At 35.2% G+C, this 21,510-nt stretch overlaps 1 protein-coding gene and 1 long non-coding RNA gene across 4 annotated transcripts in view; both read right to left on the bottom strand.

Moving 5' to 3' along the window:
* LOC133518478 (uncharacterized) overlaps nt 1-21,510 on the bottom strand; it is a 103,498-nt gene that overhangs the window by 57,510 nt on the left and 24,478 nt on the right. Inside the window, exon 1 of one of the 3 annotated variants that reach the window (XM_061852185.1) lies at nt 17,575-19,081. The exons of the other annotated variants lie outside the window; for them this stretch is intronic. Within the exon in view, the coding sequence (XP_061708169.1) occupies nt 17,575-17,602 (28 nt within the window). The 5' untranslated portion in view covers nt 17,603-19,081. Of the gene's footprint in view, nt 1-17,574; nt 19,082-21,510 lie in introns of those variants that run through there. 3 annotated transcript variants of the gene reach the window in all.
* On the bottom strand, nt 7,415-14,098 carry LOC133518500 (uncharacterized). Its single transcript, XR_009799489.1, has 2 exons — nt 11,264-14,098; nt 7,415-7,925 (listed from the first exon to the last, which is right to left on the bottom strand). It is a non-coding gene; the product is annotated as an uncharacterized LOC133518500 (long non-coding RNA).

Genomic DNA, 21,510 nt, shown 5'->3' with positions numbered 1-21,510 from the left:
ATTTGTTGTACCTTGTACCTTTCCTATAATAAACAATTCTTGAATAATTACACAAAAAAAAACACTGTTTTTAATGACATGGCCTTAATCTAATATCCTAATTTTCAAGTCTTGGGCAATGTCAGAGACAGATCTATCCTCATCATTCATAGTCAACGATTAACGTCCAATTCCACAAAAAAGTCCAATTTTTTTTCGTCCATCTAGACAGGCTAAAGCTCTAAGCCATACTGCCTCGTTATACGTAGGTTTTTTTCTTTTCAGTAACAAAATATATTCTAATAATCAAAACAAACAACGTTCCCAATTTAAACTTTCAAATGAAGTAAAATTCAAATCGCGAACGTCCATATAGTGCGATGCCGTCGCTCGGGCGGCGGGCGCCATTCGATGCAAGCTCGTTCACTTTAATCGATTCAATCGCGACAAGTGGGTGCAATGAACCGAGTGACGCGCGTCGGCGTCACAGAAATCCAACAGTAATTAAGTTATTTTTTTTTCTCGGAAAATACTCCCGCAGGCTTAATCTATCTGGACGCTTCCCGTGATTAGTATCCGCATGTCCGTGATTCTATAGCCATAGTCAATACGGAATAGCGACCATTTTTTTTTCCTTGTAATATTTTTCGCTCGATTCGATAGTAAACTACCTACGTTTTGTTTTCATTGTAATGTTTTTAACAGCACTTTTATTATTCTTAATTGCCGCCTGCTGCATTAGGAATAATAATATATAGATGTGAAGATTACCTTTACGAATAACAGGTGGCTTTTAATGATTATAATACGTAATCTATAAACATTAGGTAACATTAGCTGCTAACCGTGCTAAGTTTTGCCGGTAGTTTTAAGTGTGTAGAAAAAAGGATTTTATAGCCAGTGAATGTTATAAACGAAACGGATCAATTGCCTTCATCAGCCATGAAGTTGAAAACATTATGGCGCTTTGTACGCTCTTGTTTTCATTGCAGACAAAGTGTCCAAACAACTATCTCCAAACTCAATTTCATACTTTAATCGGCAAAAAGGTACTTTAGCATGTACAACACAAAGTTCACTATTATTCTCAGTATTCGCACCCGCTCAAAACTGGTTTTGAGAGTATAATTAGGTTTTTTCATTCCAAAAATAACTGAATCTGATACACGTATATTTGCGCCGCACTATCACGGCAAGCGTTCTCTTGCTAATCGATTTTAACGCTTATGGCTTGCAAATAAGTTCGTTTGGACGTTTAATATCATTCTATTACCTTTGCATTTAGCTTTTTTGGATAATCTGAGGTTATAAATAGCTCTGTTTTTTAATAACAGTGCTGGCTGGTTTTTTGTGTATTTTTGGTGATCACGTGCGTCACTGGCGGGTTCAAGGACGTCTATGTAAACAGAAACCGATTGGTGTGAATTAAGTTTGTATGTACGTGTATGTGTCTTAATTTTATTTGCATCCCAGGACGAAACATTGTAATTACAGTAAAAATTAGAAATTGTTCCCATAGGACACGAATATCGGAATCGTGCCGATATTTACGATATTAGAATACCGGAATTAAAAAGGATCAATATTGAAATATCGGAATTCTGGTATTGAAACTTTTCAAGTTTCGTTTTATATAAAAAAATGAAATACGGCGAAAACTGCGATTGTTGCGAGTATTTAGTTTAATAGACTTCTTCTTAACATTATCCTGTTGTTACAGAAAATACATAAATTATGTTAATACTAATAAATTGTATAATTACATATTTATGTTTTTTTTTTTTCATTTATTTCTCAAAGGCACATATACATAATCAATTTTAAAGTTCTCGCCAAACTGCTTATGCGGTTTGTTGGCGAGACAGCGAGCGCTCATTTTTTATGCACCTAAAAAGGTCGAGTAGGTACCGTACTTAACTTAACCCCTTACCGCATATGCAACCATATATGGCTGACCTAATATTCTACTCTATTGACAGCTATTCAAGTTCAAATTTAAACAATATTTTTATGACATACACACGTTGAGGGATTAAGTTGCTGTCATTCTATGCTTACCCTAAATTTTACAAGTACATAATTTTACAAAAAGATAGACTAACATAACTTTAAAAACAGACCATTTCCATTGACTATCTATTTAACTGATTTTACCTTAATTTTTTTTTTTTGGTGGTTATTCTACACCAGTATTAATTACGGTATTCGGGTATTGAGGGCCAATATCGGGTTCTAATGCCGGTATTGGACGCCCTAGTTCCCATCATAGAAATTCATCGTATTTTCGGAACCATAAATTATTCAGTCATTGTCGTTTTGACAAACTCAAGAGCGTTCTTTACATGTAACGTCCCAAAACAGATACTCCATTATATATCCGTATTATTTTACTTATCTAAACGGTTATATTAAACCTAGCCAATATGTATAAATAATGCATCTAGGTACTTGTCTTTGTACACAGATAAGGTATATAAAAGGTATATATGCAAAATGCGATGTGCATTTTACCACTAACTTGTTTCTCTCGATTTTAACTTTTATATCAACAGAATAAGATGCAATATAATTAGCCACTGATCTGACCGTGAGACTGCTGCGTCACGGGCCTAGATTAACTTGTTACACACGACCACATTAAAAAGACACACGGGGCAAATAAAAATAAACCTTAACATCACGTAGCAAGACTGCACGACCTTCTTGGCCTTACAAGACAAATATACAAGTTACCACCATGTTTGCGCACCCCCACCCACCCCACCTGTTGCTGAGAGCCGATCGCCAAACAAATTCCACTTTAAACTTCATTGGCGTAAAGTTGAAAATAGTATTTGAATTTGGTTATTTCTGGAAGCCCGTTAAGTAAGAGGCTACAAATTTGTTTACAATTGAACGGCCGTAAAGTTCATATAGTGAGTTCAATTTTATTGTCTGCTATTGTTGATACACACAAAACAATAAACTTACCTTGTGTAAGTAGGTTTAATATACTTAAAAACGAGACGACCTGTAACTATTGTTATCAATAAATTTTCATTTTCATTTTTCATTTTCACATAGCTTTCAAATTTAGATTTCGAGGAAATTAATCCTAAAATATTTAAAAATTTGCTAATTTCTTTGTTAAGAATCGTTTCCAAGGCAGGGATCGGAACCGGTTTTTTGGAAAAACTTTGAAATTAACATATATTTCGGTTTATTTTATACTCCAAATATAGGACTCGGTTGTGTTTTTAGATAACGACTTCGTATTATTAGATTGCCCAATTAGAAATGAAATAATTAACAAAGAACGAAAAAATACCGTTTTCGTTCCCATACAAAAAATACCGGTTTCCCATCCCTGTTCCAAGGTAATGTACCCACATTCAGTTATGGCTGCAATGGGTATATAACTCTTTTTTAATTTCGCGAAACACAAAATCTGTAAAAAATCTCCATAGTCAAAAAGACACCTAAGTATATCTACGAGTTCTACAACACAATGGATTTGTTGTACCTTGTACCTTTCCTATAATAAACAATTCTTGAATAATTACACAAAAAAAAACACTGTTTTTAATGACATGGCCTTAATCTAATATCCTAATTTTCAAGTCTTGGGCAATGTCAGAGACAGATCTATCCTCATCATTCATAGTCAACGATTAACGTCCAATTCCACAAAAAAGTCCAATTTTTTTTCGTCCATCTAGACAGGCTAAAGCTCTAAGCCATACTGCCTCGTTATACGTAGGTTTTTTTCTTTTCAGTAACAAAATATATTCTAATAATCAAAACAAACAACGTTCCCAATTTAAACTTTCAAATGAAGTAAAATTCAAATCGCGAACGTCCATATAGTGCGATGCCGTCGCTCGGGCGGCGGGCGCCATTCGATGCAAGCTCGTTCACTTTAATCGATTCAATCGCGACAAGTGGGTGCAATGAACCGAGTGACGCGCGTCGGCGTCACAGAAATCCCAACAGTAATTAAGTTATTTTTTTTTCTCGGAAAATACTCCCGCAGGCTTAATCTATCTGGACGCTTCCCGTGATTAGTATCCGCATGTCCGTGATTCTATAGCCATAGTCAATACGGAATAGCGACCATTTTTTTTTCCTTGTAATATTTTTCGCTCGATTCGATAGTAAACTACCTACGTTTTGTTTTCATTGTAATGTTTTTAACAGCACTTTTATTATTCTTAATTGCCGCCTGCTGCATTAGGAATAATAATATATAGATGTGAAGATTACCTTTACGAATAACAGGTGGCTTTTAATGATTATAATACGTAATCTATAAACATTAGGTAACATTAGCTGCTAACCGTGCTAAGTTTTGCCGGTAGTTTTAAGTGTGTAGAAAAAAGGATTTTATAGCCAGTGAATGTTATAAACGAAACGGATCAATTGCCTTCATCAGCCATGAAGTTGAAAACATTATGGCGCTTTGTACGCTCTTGTTTTCATTGCAGACAAAGTGTCCAAACAACTATCTCCAAACTCAATTTCATACTTTAATCGGCAAAAAGGTACTTTAGCATGTACAACACAAAGTTCACTATTATTCTCAGTATTCGCACCCGCTCAAAACTGGTTTTGAGAGTATAATTAGGTTTTTTCATTCCAAAAATAACTGAATCTGATACACGTATATTTGCGCCGCACTATCACGGCAAGCGTTCTCTTGCTAATCGATTTTAACGCTTATGGCTTGCAAATAAGTTCGTTTGGACGTTTAATATCATTCTATTACCTTTGCATTTAGCTTTTTTGGATAATCTGAGGTTATAAATAGCTCTGTTTTTTAATAACAGTGCTGGCTGGTTTTTTGTGTATTTTTGGTGATCACGTGCGTCACTGGCGGGTTCAAGGACGTCTATGTAAACAGAAACCGATTGGTGTGAATTAAGTTTGTATGTACGTGTATGTGTCTTAATTTTATTTGCATCCCAGGACGAAACATTGTAATTACAGTAAAAATTAGAAATTGTTCCCATAGGACACGAATATCGGAATCGTGCCGATATTTACGATATTAGAATACCGGAATTAAAAAGGATCAATATTGAAATATCGGAATTCTGGTATTGAAACTTTTCAAGTTTCGTTTTATATAAAAAAATGAAATACGGCGAAAACTGCGATTGTTGCGAGTATTTAGTTTAATAGACTTCTTCTTAACATTATCCTGTTGTTACAGAAAATACATAAATTATGTTAATACTAATAAATTGTATAATTACATATTTATGTTTTTTTTTTTCATTTATTTCTCAAAGGCACATATACATAATCAATTTTAAAGTTCTCGCCAAACTGCTTATGCGGTTTGTTGGCGAGACAGCGAGCGCTCATTTTTTATGCACCTAAAAAGGTCGAGTAGGTACCGTACTTAACTTAACCCCTTACCGCATATGCAACCATATATGGCTGACCTAATATTCTACTCTATTGACAGCTATTCAAGTTCAAATTTAAACAATATTTTTATGACATACACACGTTGAGGGATTAAGTTGCTGTCATTCTATGCTTACCCTAAATTTTACAAGTACATAATTTTACAAAAAGATAGACTAACATAACTTTAAAAACAGACCATTTCCATTGACTATCTATTTAACTGATTTTACCTTAATTTTTTTTTTTTGGTGGTTATTCTACACCAGTATTAATTACGGTATTCGGGTATTGAGGGCCAATATCGGGTTCTAATGCCGGTATTGGACGCCCTAGTTCCCATCATAGAAATTCATCGTATTTTCGGAACCATAAATTATTCAGTCATTGTCGTTTTGACAAACTCAAGAGCGTTCTTTACATGTAACGTCCCAAAACAGATACTCCATTATATATCCGTATTATTTTACTTATCTAAACGGTTATATTAAACCTAGCCAATATGTATAAATAATGCATCTAGGTACTTGTCTTTGTACACAGATAAGGTATATAAAAGGTATATATGCAAAATGCGATGTGCATTTTACCACTAACTTGTTTCTCTCGATTTTAACTTTTATATCAACAGAATAAGATGCAATATAATTAGCCACTGATCTGACCGTGAGACTGCTGCGTCACGGGCCTAGATTAACTTGTTACACACGACCACATTAAAAAGACACACGGGGCAAATAAAAATAAACCTTAACATCACGTAGCAAGACTGCACGATAAACAATAATTAAATGTGGTACTGATATAACTTGCTTACAACGATAATCTGTTCCGTTTGAGAAAAATCTAGAATATCTCTGGTGAAAGAGTAACATTACGATCATACATCCGGTTGAGGTATTAAATACACATTTTATTACAGAAAATAGTACTTGAATAAATTTTGTGACAAGTGTAGATATAACAAATACATACAGGTATAGAGCTAAACGTGAGTTCGAGTCTCGCTGAGTATATTCTTAATTTATTTTCTGTAACTAATCGCCTTAGACATATACGATATAATAAAAAGAAAAGGGGCTCTAAAAATCGCTGCCAACTTATCTTGGTCTGACTCTTATAGTGAATAATCTCTGTATCTATTCATTAGAGATTTAGAAATGTTAAAGTTAATGCGTCTGCGTGTATTTACTATTAAATATTAAATAGGTACTAATATTAAACAGTATTTAGATAAAAAAAATTAGGTAGTAAATAGTGGCAGGAGTATCGGTATCAAGCCTCATTTAATGACTTTTGTTTAGCTCCTAATGATTCATCGTTATCATTAAGTTAATTGCATTAAATCAACTGTTTCAGCGAAGGGTGGCTCATAGTCTCAGTGACGCGCCACCTTACCTTCGAGGAAAACCCGCTCAGGTGCATTGCAACTGCAACTTATTTCCAAGGTCGTAGGGTGCATTTTGCAATGTACGAGTACAAGTAATTAGTTCGATCATATGAACTATGAAGTCGATTTATGCATTCTTGAGCAAGGAAGTATTTTATAGATAAAACTAAATAGGTACAGTTACTAATACTAATAATTCATAGTATTAGCTGCTGATCACAACAATAAGTGGAACTTCAGGAATTTGGTATTTGTTTTACAAGGGCGCAAAGTTGTTATTTACCTCCTCGTCCGCTTGATGAACATTGATAATATTGATACCCGAGCAAGCGAAAGATCCCAAAATTGAACCACGAACGTAACAAGTGTTTCTATAAAAGTGGAACCTTGAACGTTGCAAGAGTTTCAAGGCATCATGGTTAAACAAACTTTTAACACAGAGTGACACCACCACCACTTACGCTAATCTATAAAATATTACCTATAAGTGAACATATTTTAAATAGTTCGTTATTTGGATAGAACAAGTATTAATGAATGCATGTATTCAGGAAGATATCGGCACATTTTAAATAAAATGCTTTTAAAGCCTGACCAGTAATATATGACCGCGCGCCATATTGCGGAATTTCATTAGATCTAATTTCTTCATACTAAACTGATCTGTCCCCTATACATGAGAATAACAGCGCCCTTTTGACAATGATCATATATTAATGGTCGGGCTTTAATCTCGACAATTCAAAGAACTCACGTTAAGAGTTGCAACTTATCAAGATTCTGAGCGCGTAGATAACATACAGACCGACAGGTGCCGATACATCGTAAAGCTGGCCATATAAGAGTGTTTAGAGACTGTCACATGTGATATTCATGTGTTTTCGCCATATCAGGACATGAATATTCGTCCGTTTTTTACGATATTTGGATAGGAACCGGAATTGAAGAGAAATATCGGAATTCCGATATTGGAATTTCTAGTTGCAACTTATTAAAAAAAATGAAAGTATGACGAAAACAGTAAAAACTAGGTACAGAAAATGCTACAGATTATGTTAAGTAAGTAAGTAAATATTCTTTATTGCTCCAATAATAATACATTTTACATAAATAAATATTGTAGTACATTAACATTATTACACAATTCACTAAGCCCCACAGTAACCTTCTGAATAGAATAGAATAGAATAGAATAGTTTATTCATTATAAAAACACAATATAAATTTGCACTTCAAACTTATACGTATTTTAAATAATTATCGTCAAACATTATAATTATGCACATATTTACATTGAATATTACAAAAAAATGTACATCATTTCATTTGATTTATATTGTTTTTATTTTATTATTTCAACGTTAAATTCAGAGTAGTCATTAGTGAGGTATTCTTTAACGCTATACAGTGTGCGAGATAATAGCAGCATTTTCAGGCGTTTGCGGAAAGAATTCTCACTTTCGATATTCTTCATATGGTAAGGCAGTTTATTGTAAAGTTCACAGCCCATTGCATTTGGCGAGCGTTTTGCAAGTTTTAGCCTATTCGCATTCGGTATTATATCAAGGGATCGTTTAGTATGGCGAGGGTTGCATTGAGACCGTATCTTGAATTGGTGGATATTTTTTCTCATATACATGATTACCTCCATTATGTAAACTGAGATAGATGTTAAAATACTCATTTCTTTAAAGTGTTGTTTACAAGAATCTCTAAACTTTGCACCAACAAGTACTCTGATTGCTCGTTTTTGCATCTTCAGGATGCGTTCATTATTAGAAGAGCTGCCCCACAGAATTATTCCATATGATATTATTGAGTGAACGTAAGCATAGTAGGTCTCTTTTAAGCTATCATCCGATACCAAAGTTTTCAACTGTCGCAATGCATAAACACCCTTTGCCATTTTATTACACACCATTTCTATGTGTTTATTCCACTTTAGTTCAGAGTCTAACTGAAAACCCAGTAATTTAACTTCATTTACTGTCTGCAGGAGTCTATTATTTCCTAGAGTAACTTTAATTGATGATGTTGGTCTTCTGGGCTGGAATAACATTACGTTCGTTTTATCGGAGTTCAGTTTTAGGCCATTTGCAGTAAACCAATCTTCACACAGATATATGGCTTTAGCAATCTTAATTTCTAGTTCTTCATATGTTTCAGCACTCACTGTGATCGATGTGTCATCAGCATATAACATCATCTTACCATCAATATTCAAAGCTAATAAATCATTGACGAATATGAGGAATAGTGTATTACCCAATGCGGATCCCTGTGGTACGCCAATCGCAATATCCTTAGCGGAAGATCTTCTTCGCATTCCATTAATTTTTAGTTCAACTGATTGTTTTCTATTTGATAAGAATGATTTGATTAATTCTCCGCTTTGACCCCTGACACCGTATATTTCCAACTTTTTTAGAAGTAATGCGTGGTTTACGGTGTCGAAGGCCTTTGTCAAATCGAGAAATATCCCTGCAACTTTCAGTTTACTATCCAAGCACATATAAACGTGTTTTGTAAATTCATGTGTCGCAGTCGTGGTTGATTGGCCTTGTCGATAAGCGAATTGCGCATCTGAAAGTGCTCCATTATATGTTACATGTCTGATAATGATATTTGACAAAATCGCTTCAATTAATTTTGATATTGTAGGCACTATGGTAATAGGCCTATAGCTCTCAACATCAGACTTTTCTCCCTTACCTTTATATATAGGACATATGCGGGCCTGCTTGAGAGAAATTGGGTACATGGTTGATACCAAGATTCTATTAACAACGTGTGTTATTTCTATGTGTAATGTGTGTAAGGCTAAATACATTAGCTTACCCGAGATATCATAAATGTCTTTAGTAGTGGATTGGCTAATTTTAGCTCTAGCCAGTTTCATTAATTCGTCTACGCTTACGGTACTGATTTTGCACTCCGGTTGTTCAGGAGTATAATTTAGCAGATATTTTAATGCCTTTCTATTATCGGGAACATTATTAAAGGCGACATGAGACCCTATTTGACTAAAGTAATTGTTGATGTGTTCTGGGGCTTCATTATTTGGAATTGCCTTGCCTGTAATTTTATCAGTTAATTGCCATTGCCATTCTTCAGCAGCTTTATTAGTCTCTTCTTTTATTATTGACCATACTTCCTTTTTCGTATTTTTAGATTTATACAGCCTTTGCTCCAGATGTTCCTTTTTGCTGACATGAAAAGATTTGTCTCTGGTAATTTTTTTTTCTTTAATCTGATTTTTAAATGAAATATTTGGGAATTGTTTTTGTAGATGATACAAGTCTTCTATGTCTTTTTGCATATTGATTAACTCGTTTGTCATCCATGGTAATCTTTTTTCTTGTGTGTTTTTTACTATTTTCTTTGGGAAATGGTTATTTAGAGCAAAAATAAACTTATTAAAAAAACGTTAAAAATATTATCGGAGTCATTTTTATCGAAAATGGTTTCCCAATCATAGGATAGCATTGTGTTTACAAAATCTCGTATATTTGAATCGGTATAGCATCGTATTTCTTTAAATGCAGCTCGTGGATTCACATTCTTGACTTGCAATTTCACAAGTTGACCGTCATGATCAGATATACCAGTTGACAGTGGTAGAGCTTTGATTACATCCATGTCAATGTTTGTGACTACGCAGTCAATTGACGTTCTAGTGATACCATCTATTCTTGTGGGGAAATCCACTACATTTTGAGCAGAGTACGGTAATAGAATATCATTAAGGGATGTTCTCTGTACAGAATTTGTTAAGAAGTCTACGTTCCAGTCGCCAGCTAAAATAACACCTTTGCATCGCACACTGCATAGAACGTCAAATAATTTAGATAAGGTTTCTAATAAAATCTGAAAGTCACCTTTTCCAGGCCTATATATTCCTACAATAACAACTTTTTCTGATTTAATGTCTACTTCTACGGCGGACAATTCACAATCATATTCTACTGACAATGCTTCAATAATGTGCAAGGTTTTATATTTTAAATTACTTTTGGTAAAAATTGATACACCACCATGAATTTGTCTTTTACGTATGAAATAACTAGCATGATTATACCCTTTAATAACAATATTACTAACATCATTCTTATTCAGCCATGTTTCAGTAGTAATTAATACATCAGGTTTATGGTTTTCAATAACTCCATCAAGAGCAAGTAATTTATTACGAATACTTCTACAATTTTGGTGAATTAATCTAAAACTATTGCTTCCTTTCACTATTTCAGTGTTGGCGTCAGTTTCCGTTTTTCTAAAAAAATACTGCGTTCCTTGATGTTTCTTGTATCTAGTCCATTTTCGTGAGTGTCCTTTTTATTATTAGTTGCAGGTGTTAAATAAATTAGATTTGAACTATTAAACGATTTGGATTGCCCTGGATTTAGATTTGTAATGGCTGCCAGTTCATCTGCAATAAATTTTGGCTTCCTATAGCAGTAGTACATTAACATTATTACACAATTCACTAAGCCCCACAGTAACCTTCTGAAGGCTTGTGTTGTGGGGACTCAGACATCGATAAATACTTAAAAACATAGAAAACGCCCAAGGTTCAGGAACAATTACCCGTGCTTATCACACAAAAAATGCCCTTATCGGGATTTGAACCCAGAACCATCAGCTTTATAGGCAGGGTCATTACTCACTAGGCCAGAACGGCCATGTATGCAAAATTACAAAAAAATTAAGAAGAAAATGATAACTAGGTAACAACAGGCGGTCTTATCGCCAAAAAGCGATCTCTTCCAGACAATCTTTGGGCAGCGGGAAATGAACTCATATAAAAGGTCAACAGGTAGTGCAAGGAGATAAAAATAGAGAATAAATATTAACTCACAAGCACATATATTAATAGATATAAAACGAGTGCATAATATATTGAAAAAAAAAACTCTAGATAAATAAATATAAAATATAATTGTATAACAAAATAATTATATATGACATTTAGAACGGTCCATTTTCATTGACTATTTAACCGATTTTACCTCAAAAAAAAGATCTTAAAATAGTCATCTTCATACCGGTATGAAACATACGTACTTATTGTTGGACTTATATAACTAACAAAATATTGAAAGTCTCCGAGTATTATGAATACAAAAAATATGGTCATATTAAACATATTCATCTTTTTGAAAAACCTAAATAATTTTACATGTCCATGTTCTACACAATACAATTTTTTGCATTCAGCTTCCAAACACCTTTCATACATACATATGTAAATGCTTGAGCACCTGTCCCCCTGGCTATGAATTATTCATACTCTTATACACATGAAAATAGCGATTTGCAATAACGAATCGGAATAAACAAATCGCAAGTACCTAATAACAAGAAATTAAGTAAATTTATAGATAAATAAATGGTTTAGGACATTATTACACTAATTGACTTTTTGAAGTCCCACAGTAAGCTCAATAAGGCTTGTGTTGTAGGTACTTGGACATCGACATATAAATACTTTTATACATAGATAACACCCAGACTCAGTAACAAATATATGTGTTCATCACACAAATAAATGCCCTTACCGGGATTCGAACCCAGGACCATCGGCTTCATAGGCAGGATCACTAGTGTCACTACCGATCGACTAGGCCAGACCGGTCGTATTAAGGGGGACCGTATTTTAATACGACATAAAAAGCCCCATACCAGCAAAACAGCGTATCTTTCCGGCACTTCCGTCCTGAAAGCAGGTGAGAGTCAGAATGGCAGACATGATTTACTAAGTTATTTGAACGTAACATATTAAACATTAAAGGTACTAAATCCTGACGTAATAAAAATAATTGTACCTTAGCGTTTTTTCTTAAAAATTAAATCGATAACTTGAAAAATTATAACGCCTGCAAAATTGTAATAGCAAGCAAAATATAAAATGAATAAAACTTGGAAACCTTGGAATATGAAGGTACAAAAAAGGTACAAAAATTTGGCTTATATAGAATTTATCAATAACCACGGGAACATAGCGTAATAAAGTACACCCGCCATTCTGACTGTCAGGACTGTACTTGGACATCGACATATAAATACTTTTATACATAGATAACACCCAGACTCAGTAACAAATATATGTGTTCATCACACAAATAAATGCCCTTACCGGGATTCGAACCCAGGACCATCGGCTTCATAGGCAGGATCACTAGTGTCACTACCGATCGACTAGGCCAGACCGGTCGTATTAAGGGGGACCGTATTTTAATACGACATAAAAAGCCCCATACCAGCAAAACAGCGTATCTTTCCGGCACTTCCGTCCTGAAAGCAGGTGAGAGTCAGAATGGCAGACATGATTTACTAAGTTATTTGAACGTAACATATTAAACATTAAAGGTACTAAATCCTGACGTAATAAAAATAATTGTACCTTAGCGTTTTTTCTTAAAAATTAAATCGATAACTTGAAAAATTATAACGCCTGCAAAATTGTAATAGCAAGCAAAATATAAAATGAATAAAACTTGGAAACCACAAATAAAATGACTCATATTATAATTGAATAAGAAGGTACAAAAAAGGTACAAAAATTTGGCTTATATAGAATTTATCAATTACCACGGGAACATAGCGTAATAAAGTACACCCGCCATTCTGACTGTCAGGATGGCGGGTGTACTGTTTTTTGATGATAACTTTATGTACCGTGAGGTACAATTTTTTTTAATGGAGGTACAAATTAAATAGTACAAATTAGGTACAAAAATATGCTTTTCAATTATTTTTATTCAGGTACACCCGCCATTCTGACTCTCACAAAAGCAGCAGAGCAGTATTTTTTTGTGAAAAATCTATTAATGATGTTTCACACGTTGATATATAATGTTTTATTTTTAGTTGCATGTATATGAAGTGCCCCCCTTTTGAATAAAATACTTCTAAACGTAGTAGCGAAATTTACCTTATAGTTTTATTACCATACGCATGAACAGACGGACATGACGAAACTATAAGTGTAATTTTTTTCCCATTATGTTACGGAACCTTAAAAACTAACTACAATACTTGTACGCCATTGACCATTAGTAAACGGGAAACCCAGGCCAAAGTCCAATACAAAGCTGAGCCTATTATTTACTTTATATTAGCAGTATTCATATAACATTACTAACATTTGCTGACTTCCGGTAAGTACTTATCAGTATCACTTTACTGTTTTGTCGTTTACGTAGTCAACTATTTTCATTATGTTGTATAGTCGGCCAAGCTTACTTTGGCCAAAGAGAATTTGAAATAGAAGTGGATTGTCAAAGAAAATTTTGTAGCCACAGTAAATTTAATGCCATCTTTCGGCACCTGATTAAAACTTTTAGAACGCCATTTCATGTGTTAAATGTCAAAAATCGCACCATCTTACCGGGCATCGGCTAAAGGTCGTGGCCTCTGATCTATTAGATGGCGCCACTTTGGAAATGCTGCCAGCATCTACGGCACCATGCCGCAGGGGGATCGTTTTTAATTATTTATTTTAAGATTAGTTTGATTTATTTTTAGATTTAGATTTTAAATTTTATAGATTATATAATTATATTTGTTTTTTTTTTCTTGTATTATGAATAAATGTTAATAATCAATGAAATGAAATTAAAAAATTCCAATACCAGAATTCTTATATTTCTTTAATGATACTATACTCTTCAATTCCAGTATTGAAATATCGTAAAAATTGTTCCGATATTCTTGTATTTCGGGAATCCGGTATTGATATGCCCTTCCACACGTTGTCATAGCAAAGTCAGCAGCTGGGTCCGACTAGTCTATTCGTAGTCATCGAAGGGCCGACATTTCTGTCTTTAGTTATTCCAAGTAGTTTCCCACAACCCGACTGCAATTTGTATGGGAACTGCACGCCAACTGCAACGTCGGCGTGCAGTGCCCATACAGTCCGTACCGGCCCTTAAGTACATAATCATAATAAAGACATTTCAAAACAATCGCGTGACTGATAACGAAAAGCCTAAACAACTGAAGATAGCAGTATTATCAAACATTTGGAACGTTACGACTTTTGTATTCGTATTCGATAAATTACACCAAAACAAATGAGTTCAACTTGTAATAGAAAGAAGTTACTAATAAAAGAAAGGGTAGTCGAATCCCAGACAAAATCGAGGGTAAAAAATGATTAAGTACCTACATAAATATATCCTGTCCCCTTATACACAGACGTCCCGTAACTTATATAACTAGTAAACTTATCCACTTATGGAACTTACACAAACGATAGAGCTTGAGAGACAGACGACTTTGAATGACAAAATATTAGGTTTTATCCAGGTTGAGTTTTGTATAAGTTGCTTGATAAGCTTTGATAGTAGCAGCCGTAGCAGCCAACAATACTTGGATGGCTAATTTAAGAAAACGCCCTGCAGAAATTGTTGCCTTTTCCTGAGTGTAATAACTTCTCAAAAGGTTCCTTCATTAAATCTCCAGTCTGTTTATAAAAAATATTACAAGCCTTTTGAATTGTAGGGAATGCAAAAAAATACATATCTGAGAAACATTACCCTCCGTTCTCCGTCAGTCGGGTGATACTCGTAATACCATACAGACAAAGTATATATCTGCCGTTTAACTGAGACGTTTGGTAAGGAGTTATTATGGTCAACTTCGGAGGCTTGGCAGAATGAAACTGATTTTTATTTTGTTAAGTAAAGGGACGCACAGATTACCAGTTCGCCTGATGATATTTCACTGTCGCCTAATACGAATCGTGCGTGTGTGGCCGCTTGGCGATTCCGGTCAGCGTCGACAGATATCGGCCGCGCAGGCCGTGGTCTTGAGGCGAATACTGACGACACTCAACTCCTAGTGTGTAGTCGCAGAGCTGACAGCAGGCCATTTCCGGCAGGAAATTATCGCTTATGTGTATGTGTATAGATGTTATTGGCTTGGGACGGCAGGCCGCCCGATAGGACCAGAGACGGCAGGCGGACTGGTAATGGACCCTTAAGTGAAAATGTTGTACATAAAGTAGTTTTAGTCCCAAAACTAAGCTAATATCTTCTACCAGAAACTAGAACTTATTACCTACTTGTTTACCAACCGCCTGAGATAAGTGGTACACTTATAGCGGAACAGAAGCTAGTAAACGGAACTAGAAACATGTATTTAGGTTATATTACGTGATCGTTTGTAACCAATATTTGTCCTGTTATGAGTTGTATCAAACAAACAGCAATCTTTATTCTTTGCTTGTTTACAACGTAAGGATTCATTGAACCTTTTAGGTATACACGTTGTTTTTCATTTGCTTCATTCCATTTAGTTTCAATGAAGCTGTTTCATTCTCAATAATAAGTAAGTAATTGTTTTTGTTGTAACTAATTGAGCCTTCTGTATTAACTTAAAAATAAAAGGACATTAAAGTAACTAAATTATTTTTAGTTTTTCTTAATGTTTGGTATTTGTATGCTAAATTGCTAATATACATTATATTTACCGGTCGCTTCTCGAGGAAGGAAAACATCATGAAAAATCCGGACTTAATCCCATTAAGGCCTAGTTTCCTTGAATTGAAAGGTCAAATGTAGTAGCTTTCTTAAAACAGTGCTCTTTTCAATTCCTGGGGGCCTCTCTGTCGCTTTTGCATATTCGAGCAACAGAGAGGCAGATAAAGACATTCTGATTTTCGTTTTTCGCAGTAGGGCCTCTGAGATTGCGTCAATAAGACTCTTTAGTGAGTCGTAGCAAAAAGCCGGGACAAGCTAGAACGAATAGTAATCAACTTGTCGATGATTCAGGCTCGTGCACGACAATGCTATTTGTTTACTAGAGTTTAATTGGTGCTATTATTACTATGCAGTCCAACCACTCCAACCAGTCGGTAGTAAACATTGCCTTGAGGCGTCCTTTACCTATTGCATCTGTTACGTATTTTTTGTTTAAATGCTATCGGTTGATTTTTGGAAGCTAAGCCTAGAACGATCTTCGTGGGCGGGTAAACAATCTGTCTTTTTATGCATTATATTTGTATATCCTCCTTCCATCCTAATATACACCTGTAGAAACTTGTAATTGGCTTACTGTTTTTATTTCGAAACCTATTTTGTTACTTTAGTTGTAAGTTTTCCCAAATGTGCTCCTTTATCAAACATATGGCAGAAACAATATCTCAACGATGGAACCGCTGACTATGCACTATACTGGGCTGGCTCAGATGTAGGATCAGTATCGCCGTTATTCGCGCCACCAGCATATGCATCCGAGGCACGCGCCACCGCTTTAAGTCCGCTGCCAGATGGCTAGGGTTCGACGACGGTGCCGCCCTTCCGCAAATGGATTGAAACCCCCCCTTTCTACCCTTAAATATTTTCAATTTGTATTTTAACCTTATTGATTATACTGTAATGTGTATGCTAATTAAAATAAATTGATACGGCTTAGTTTTCCTAAGAAATAAAATAAAAAACGCAAGTAACGAAAACTACCTAACCTCAAAAATAAGGATTGCATATCTTTTAACAAACCTTAGTAATGTACTAGTAAGTAGTAGTACTAACAAATCAAATCACTTTCGTATCGCTGTAAAATAACTTTTTTCATTAGTTACCTAGTTATAACTCAAATACAAGACCAACGACAAGATCTACTTACAAATAATAGCAATTGCGGAGAATGTTCAGATGTTTCGGATATAAATGATAAATTATCTCCTGGTCATGTACCTATACTTTATATTTAGCAACAAACCCATCGATCGCAAAGCATCAACAATGTCCTGCTTGCTTGGAAGCCTTTCAAAGAGGAATCACCCGTCAGCTTAACAATCTAACACTTACACTGTTCAGTATTCACGTTCTCACTCATTCACAACAGTTCCATGGGCTCCAGGACACACATACGAGCGACCAGTTCGCGTCACGTCGCGGCTCAAACTGAACCAGCCATGGCTCAAGTAAACAGACATTATATAAATTTAATTGGAAATAATTACGCTAAAACCGCACTGTGACGTATTTTCCTCGAACGGGCACGGCTCGGCTGCCATTCATCTCAATTACGACTAAGTAAAGCCATTGCTGTCGGGTGTAGACGGCTAACCTTGCACTTGGAAGTACATAAGTCCCTGAAGGTTATATAGAAAACTCTTTCTCATATTAAATATGTTAAAACTCACGTATTTTAAGTCGAAAACGCTCGACATGTTTCACCGTACCGAGGAGTGTTGTCAGGAGCTTGCGTTGACGGATCGGCGCAGACTGCAGGCCGCAGCCCTGCGCGCCCGATGACTATCATGATGTTGATGATGACCAATGATGATGATATTTAATATGTCTGTGTCTCGCGGAAGTTTCGTTATTAAAACTCTTTCTATTTTCTTTATATCATAATTGCAAAACCTACCTGAAGCGGCTACCGTAGCTTATGAACTTTATTATTAGCTTTAGTCGACTAACATGTAGGTTACGTTAAAACTAGCACTGATTAGACCATTACTGTGTCTTTATGGCTTGCAAATCTAAGCACTTTTAAATTCACCGTTTTTCTTGGGTCAGAGTAACCTAACACGTTCACTGCCAGCGACCCGTTAGGCCGGTTCTCTTCATATGCGCTTTTCGTTGCAAACAGAAAAAACCGTGGTATCGGCTGCGCTAGTAACGCGTAGCTCGCGCTGGCAGTGAATGGCTGGCGTTAATGAACATCGCTTGCAAGTTGCAACACCAAGTACTGAAAAAATATAAACTTATCACAAATTGACAAGGTAATTCGTTGTAGTACTTGTAGTTTCAATGTGAAATCTAATCATTTGATCTGTCACATGTAAATTAGAATTTTAATTTAAGCTGCTCCTATTCATCCTATTGTATACTTACGCACCTATATAGTCTTTCGTGGCAAAGGTACCTACGTCAATGTTTAAAAACCTTCTACAAATACGATTATACGATTTTCGCCCTTAAAAACGTGTAATGACGGTGTAACCACCTATTTTTGCATTTAAGGAAAACTGGATACCCCATATTCATAAGTGAGTCATCAAGCAAAAAATAAAAAAAACAGAGTAGGTTTATATAAAATAGGTTATCGAATTAATTGATGACGTCAATGTCCCAGGGAAACCCAGGTATAGTCTGGCTGTGATGTTTGGTGCCCTTTATCCATTCCTTGAAACGGAGAGACCTTTGGTACAATTACTCATAAACCATATTACTGCAACCGCTGTAATTTAAACATTCAATAACTTTCGCCATCCTGAATGGTGTCCAACACTCTCGAACAAGTCATTTTTTGGATTAATAATTGAATGGGTAGAAATCTAACTGGTCTTAAAAAATATCAAGCTTATATTCCATCTCCGCTTGCATCAGAAGTGAAGAAGGAGACATTGATCCGAAATTCACAAATTATTTCGGATTTAGTTGTATTATAAGTTGAAATTTAATTAATTATTATTTGATGTATCTTTCTTTTGTACCTAATCATGTATGGTTATTTGTTTTTTGGCCAGACTGACCGTAATGGCGAATAGTAAAAACTTTCTCTTGTGTCTAACTGTCTATGCATAAAACCACTTGAATGTTTAATGCATGCGAAAAATACATCCATAAATATAGTGATATAATTCACAAACCATTGTATTCTTGATTAATCTAATGCGTTAAGTGTATAAAAAGTAAAGAATTTGTCCCAACCCCCTTGAGGTTCATGTGAGATATAAAGCTTGGAACTGGAATTGAGAAAAGGAGAGAGAAATTGTATGAAACGTGAAGCCCGGCCCTCAGGTTATCACAACAGATATCGCGTTAAGAATCGAGTCTCGAATCGCCAGTTGGTAAACAGCCATTAAAACCTTATTGTAGCAGTACTTCACAATCAAGTCGGTTTATATTGAACAGCCGAGGCAACCCGCATAAATAAAGAAGCGCCCAGCTCTGCTGGCCTTCAGAGTAACTTGCTTACTTCTTAATTGATCAGTATTTTTTGCTCAGGTATTCTACAAGCAATGTCGACCCTTCCATGGCCAATAGAGCTATTAAGTAATTAAGAAGTATTTGATAAGGCATTTGAGAAAAATCTAGTTGTTATTGTTTCTAAGGATAATGGTAATCATTTCGGAGTATACTAGTGTTAAGTCTAATAAGATTAAACTAGAATTGTTTGACCCGCCCCCCGGATGTTGCTTGATGTGCTAAGTATGTACACAAGTGCAATAGTTACACAGATAGGACTGATTTTTTAATTTGTTGTTTTGATATAAATAGGTATCTAGAATAATAAGAGAGATACGATGATATGCTGATATGATAGCATCACGTAGAAATAAGTATAGGGGTAGGCATAGGGGTGTGGAAGAGTCTGATCATAACATATAATTGCTGAATTTGGTAAAAACTCAAAAAGGCCGTTACAAGTGTATTTAAAAATAATAGGATTAATCCAGATAACCCTAAAACGAAATATTACCCTTGGATTTTTATGATTTTGAGATATAGCCTCTACAAAAAACGAAAAAAATCAAGCGATGTTACATTATAATAACACCTGTAGGGTTAAGATGGTTGGCTCTTTATCATTTGTCACCATGCCTGTCACGTTCTAACAAGTATGTAAGCGAAATTGACGGGCATAATGACAGTGACAGGTGATAAAAAAGAAGCCATGCTGCCACCGCTGGTCTGACTAAATGGGTTAAAAGGTGTATAAAATTTTAACCTATATTCAATGCGTGTTATTTGTCATTAAAACCAAGAACAATTACATGTTCTTCAAGTCAATTAGTAAAGCGTATAATAGTCACAACGAGTAATTGGATATTTACTTCTATCGCTTTTGCAAATTCCAATGCATTTATTATCTACCTACCTATCAAGTGTGAATCATACTTTAATCTCCTAATGGATAATCCGCAGATTAATTATAAAACCACACACAGGGTCAGCTTTCTGTATGATAATAGTTAAGTAATTTATAGTTAATAGCGTCCCTATTATACCATTTTCCAGTTTTCCTACTTTATGATACATCGCCATTTAAAAGCAAACGCAACACAAAAATAATAAGAAAGTTTCATATGAGCTATATGCGAAGTGCTTGGTGCGGAAACAAAATGTGAGGACAGCGCATGCCATAGATTTTACCTTTTTAAATAGCGTACTCAGCATACTCATAAGAGGGTTATTCTCATAACTACTACTCAAATCATATATGTCAACTGGCTCAAGATAATTAACCTTTTCGGCGCCGTGTCCAACACAAAAGTTGTCACTCGGACGCCACGTCTCCGAAGTGTCAAAACTGAAATTGAACTTTATGCATATGCACGTAGGTCTATGTTGCTTTGTGGTCTGTGACGAATTAATCCGTCTTCGGCGTTGGACCAAATATGCGGATATAGCCGCCATTGGCGTTAAAAAAGTTAACAATACGCTCGACACTTCAGAGCGCGTGCTTGTGTTTTCCCCATAGTTAAATTATGCATGCATGTAGTCATTTTCTTAATCACAGAAAATCAGTCCTTCCGACGCACCAACGCAACTAAGATCTAGCAACAATAATTTCAAATGATAAAATGCACAATATTTGGCAGAAGTAAAATTGGATCATAATGCTCTGGAATGCATATTACTAATTAAATCGATAATTAAGGGCACGAGGGCAGCTATTAGGAAACCTGACTGGTCTGGTTCTAAAGTTACAGTAATGTAATCATGTTCTGGTCACATGATAGTCATTAATTATCTACCAAAAGGTGAAGTGTAGTAAGTAAATGAAAA

The sequence above is a fragment of the Cydia pomonella genome, chromosome 5 (genome assembly GCF_033807575.1).
Source record: "Cydia pomonella isolate Wapato2018A chromosome 5, ilCydPomo1, whole genome shotgun sequence".
In the NCBI taxonomy this organism is placed as follows: domain Eukaryota; kingdom Metazoa; phylum Arthropoda; class Insecta; order Lepidoptera; family Tortricidae; genus Cydia; species Cydia pomonella.
Note: the sequence above shows the minus strand (reverse complement) of the source record. Positions and strands in the feature narration are given on the sequence as shown.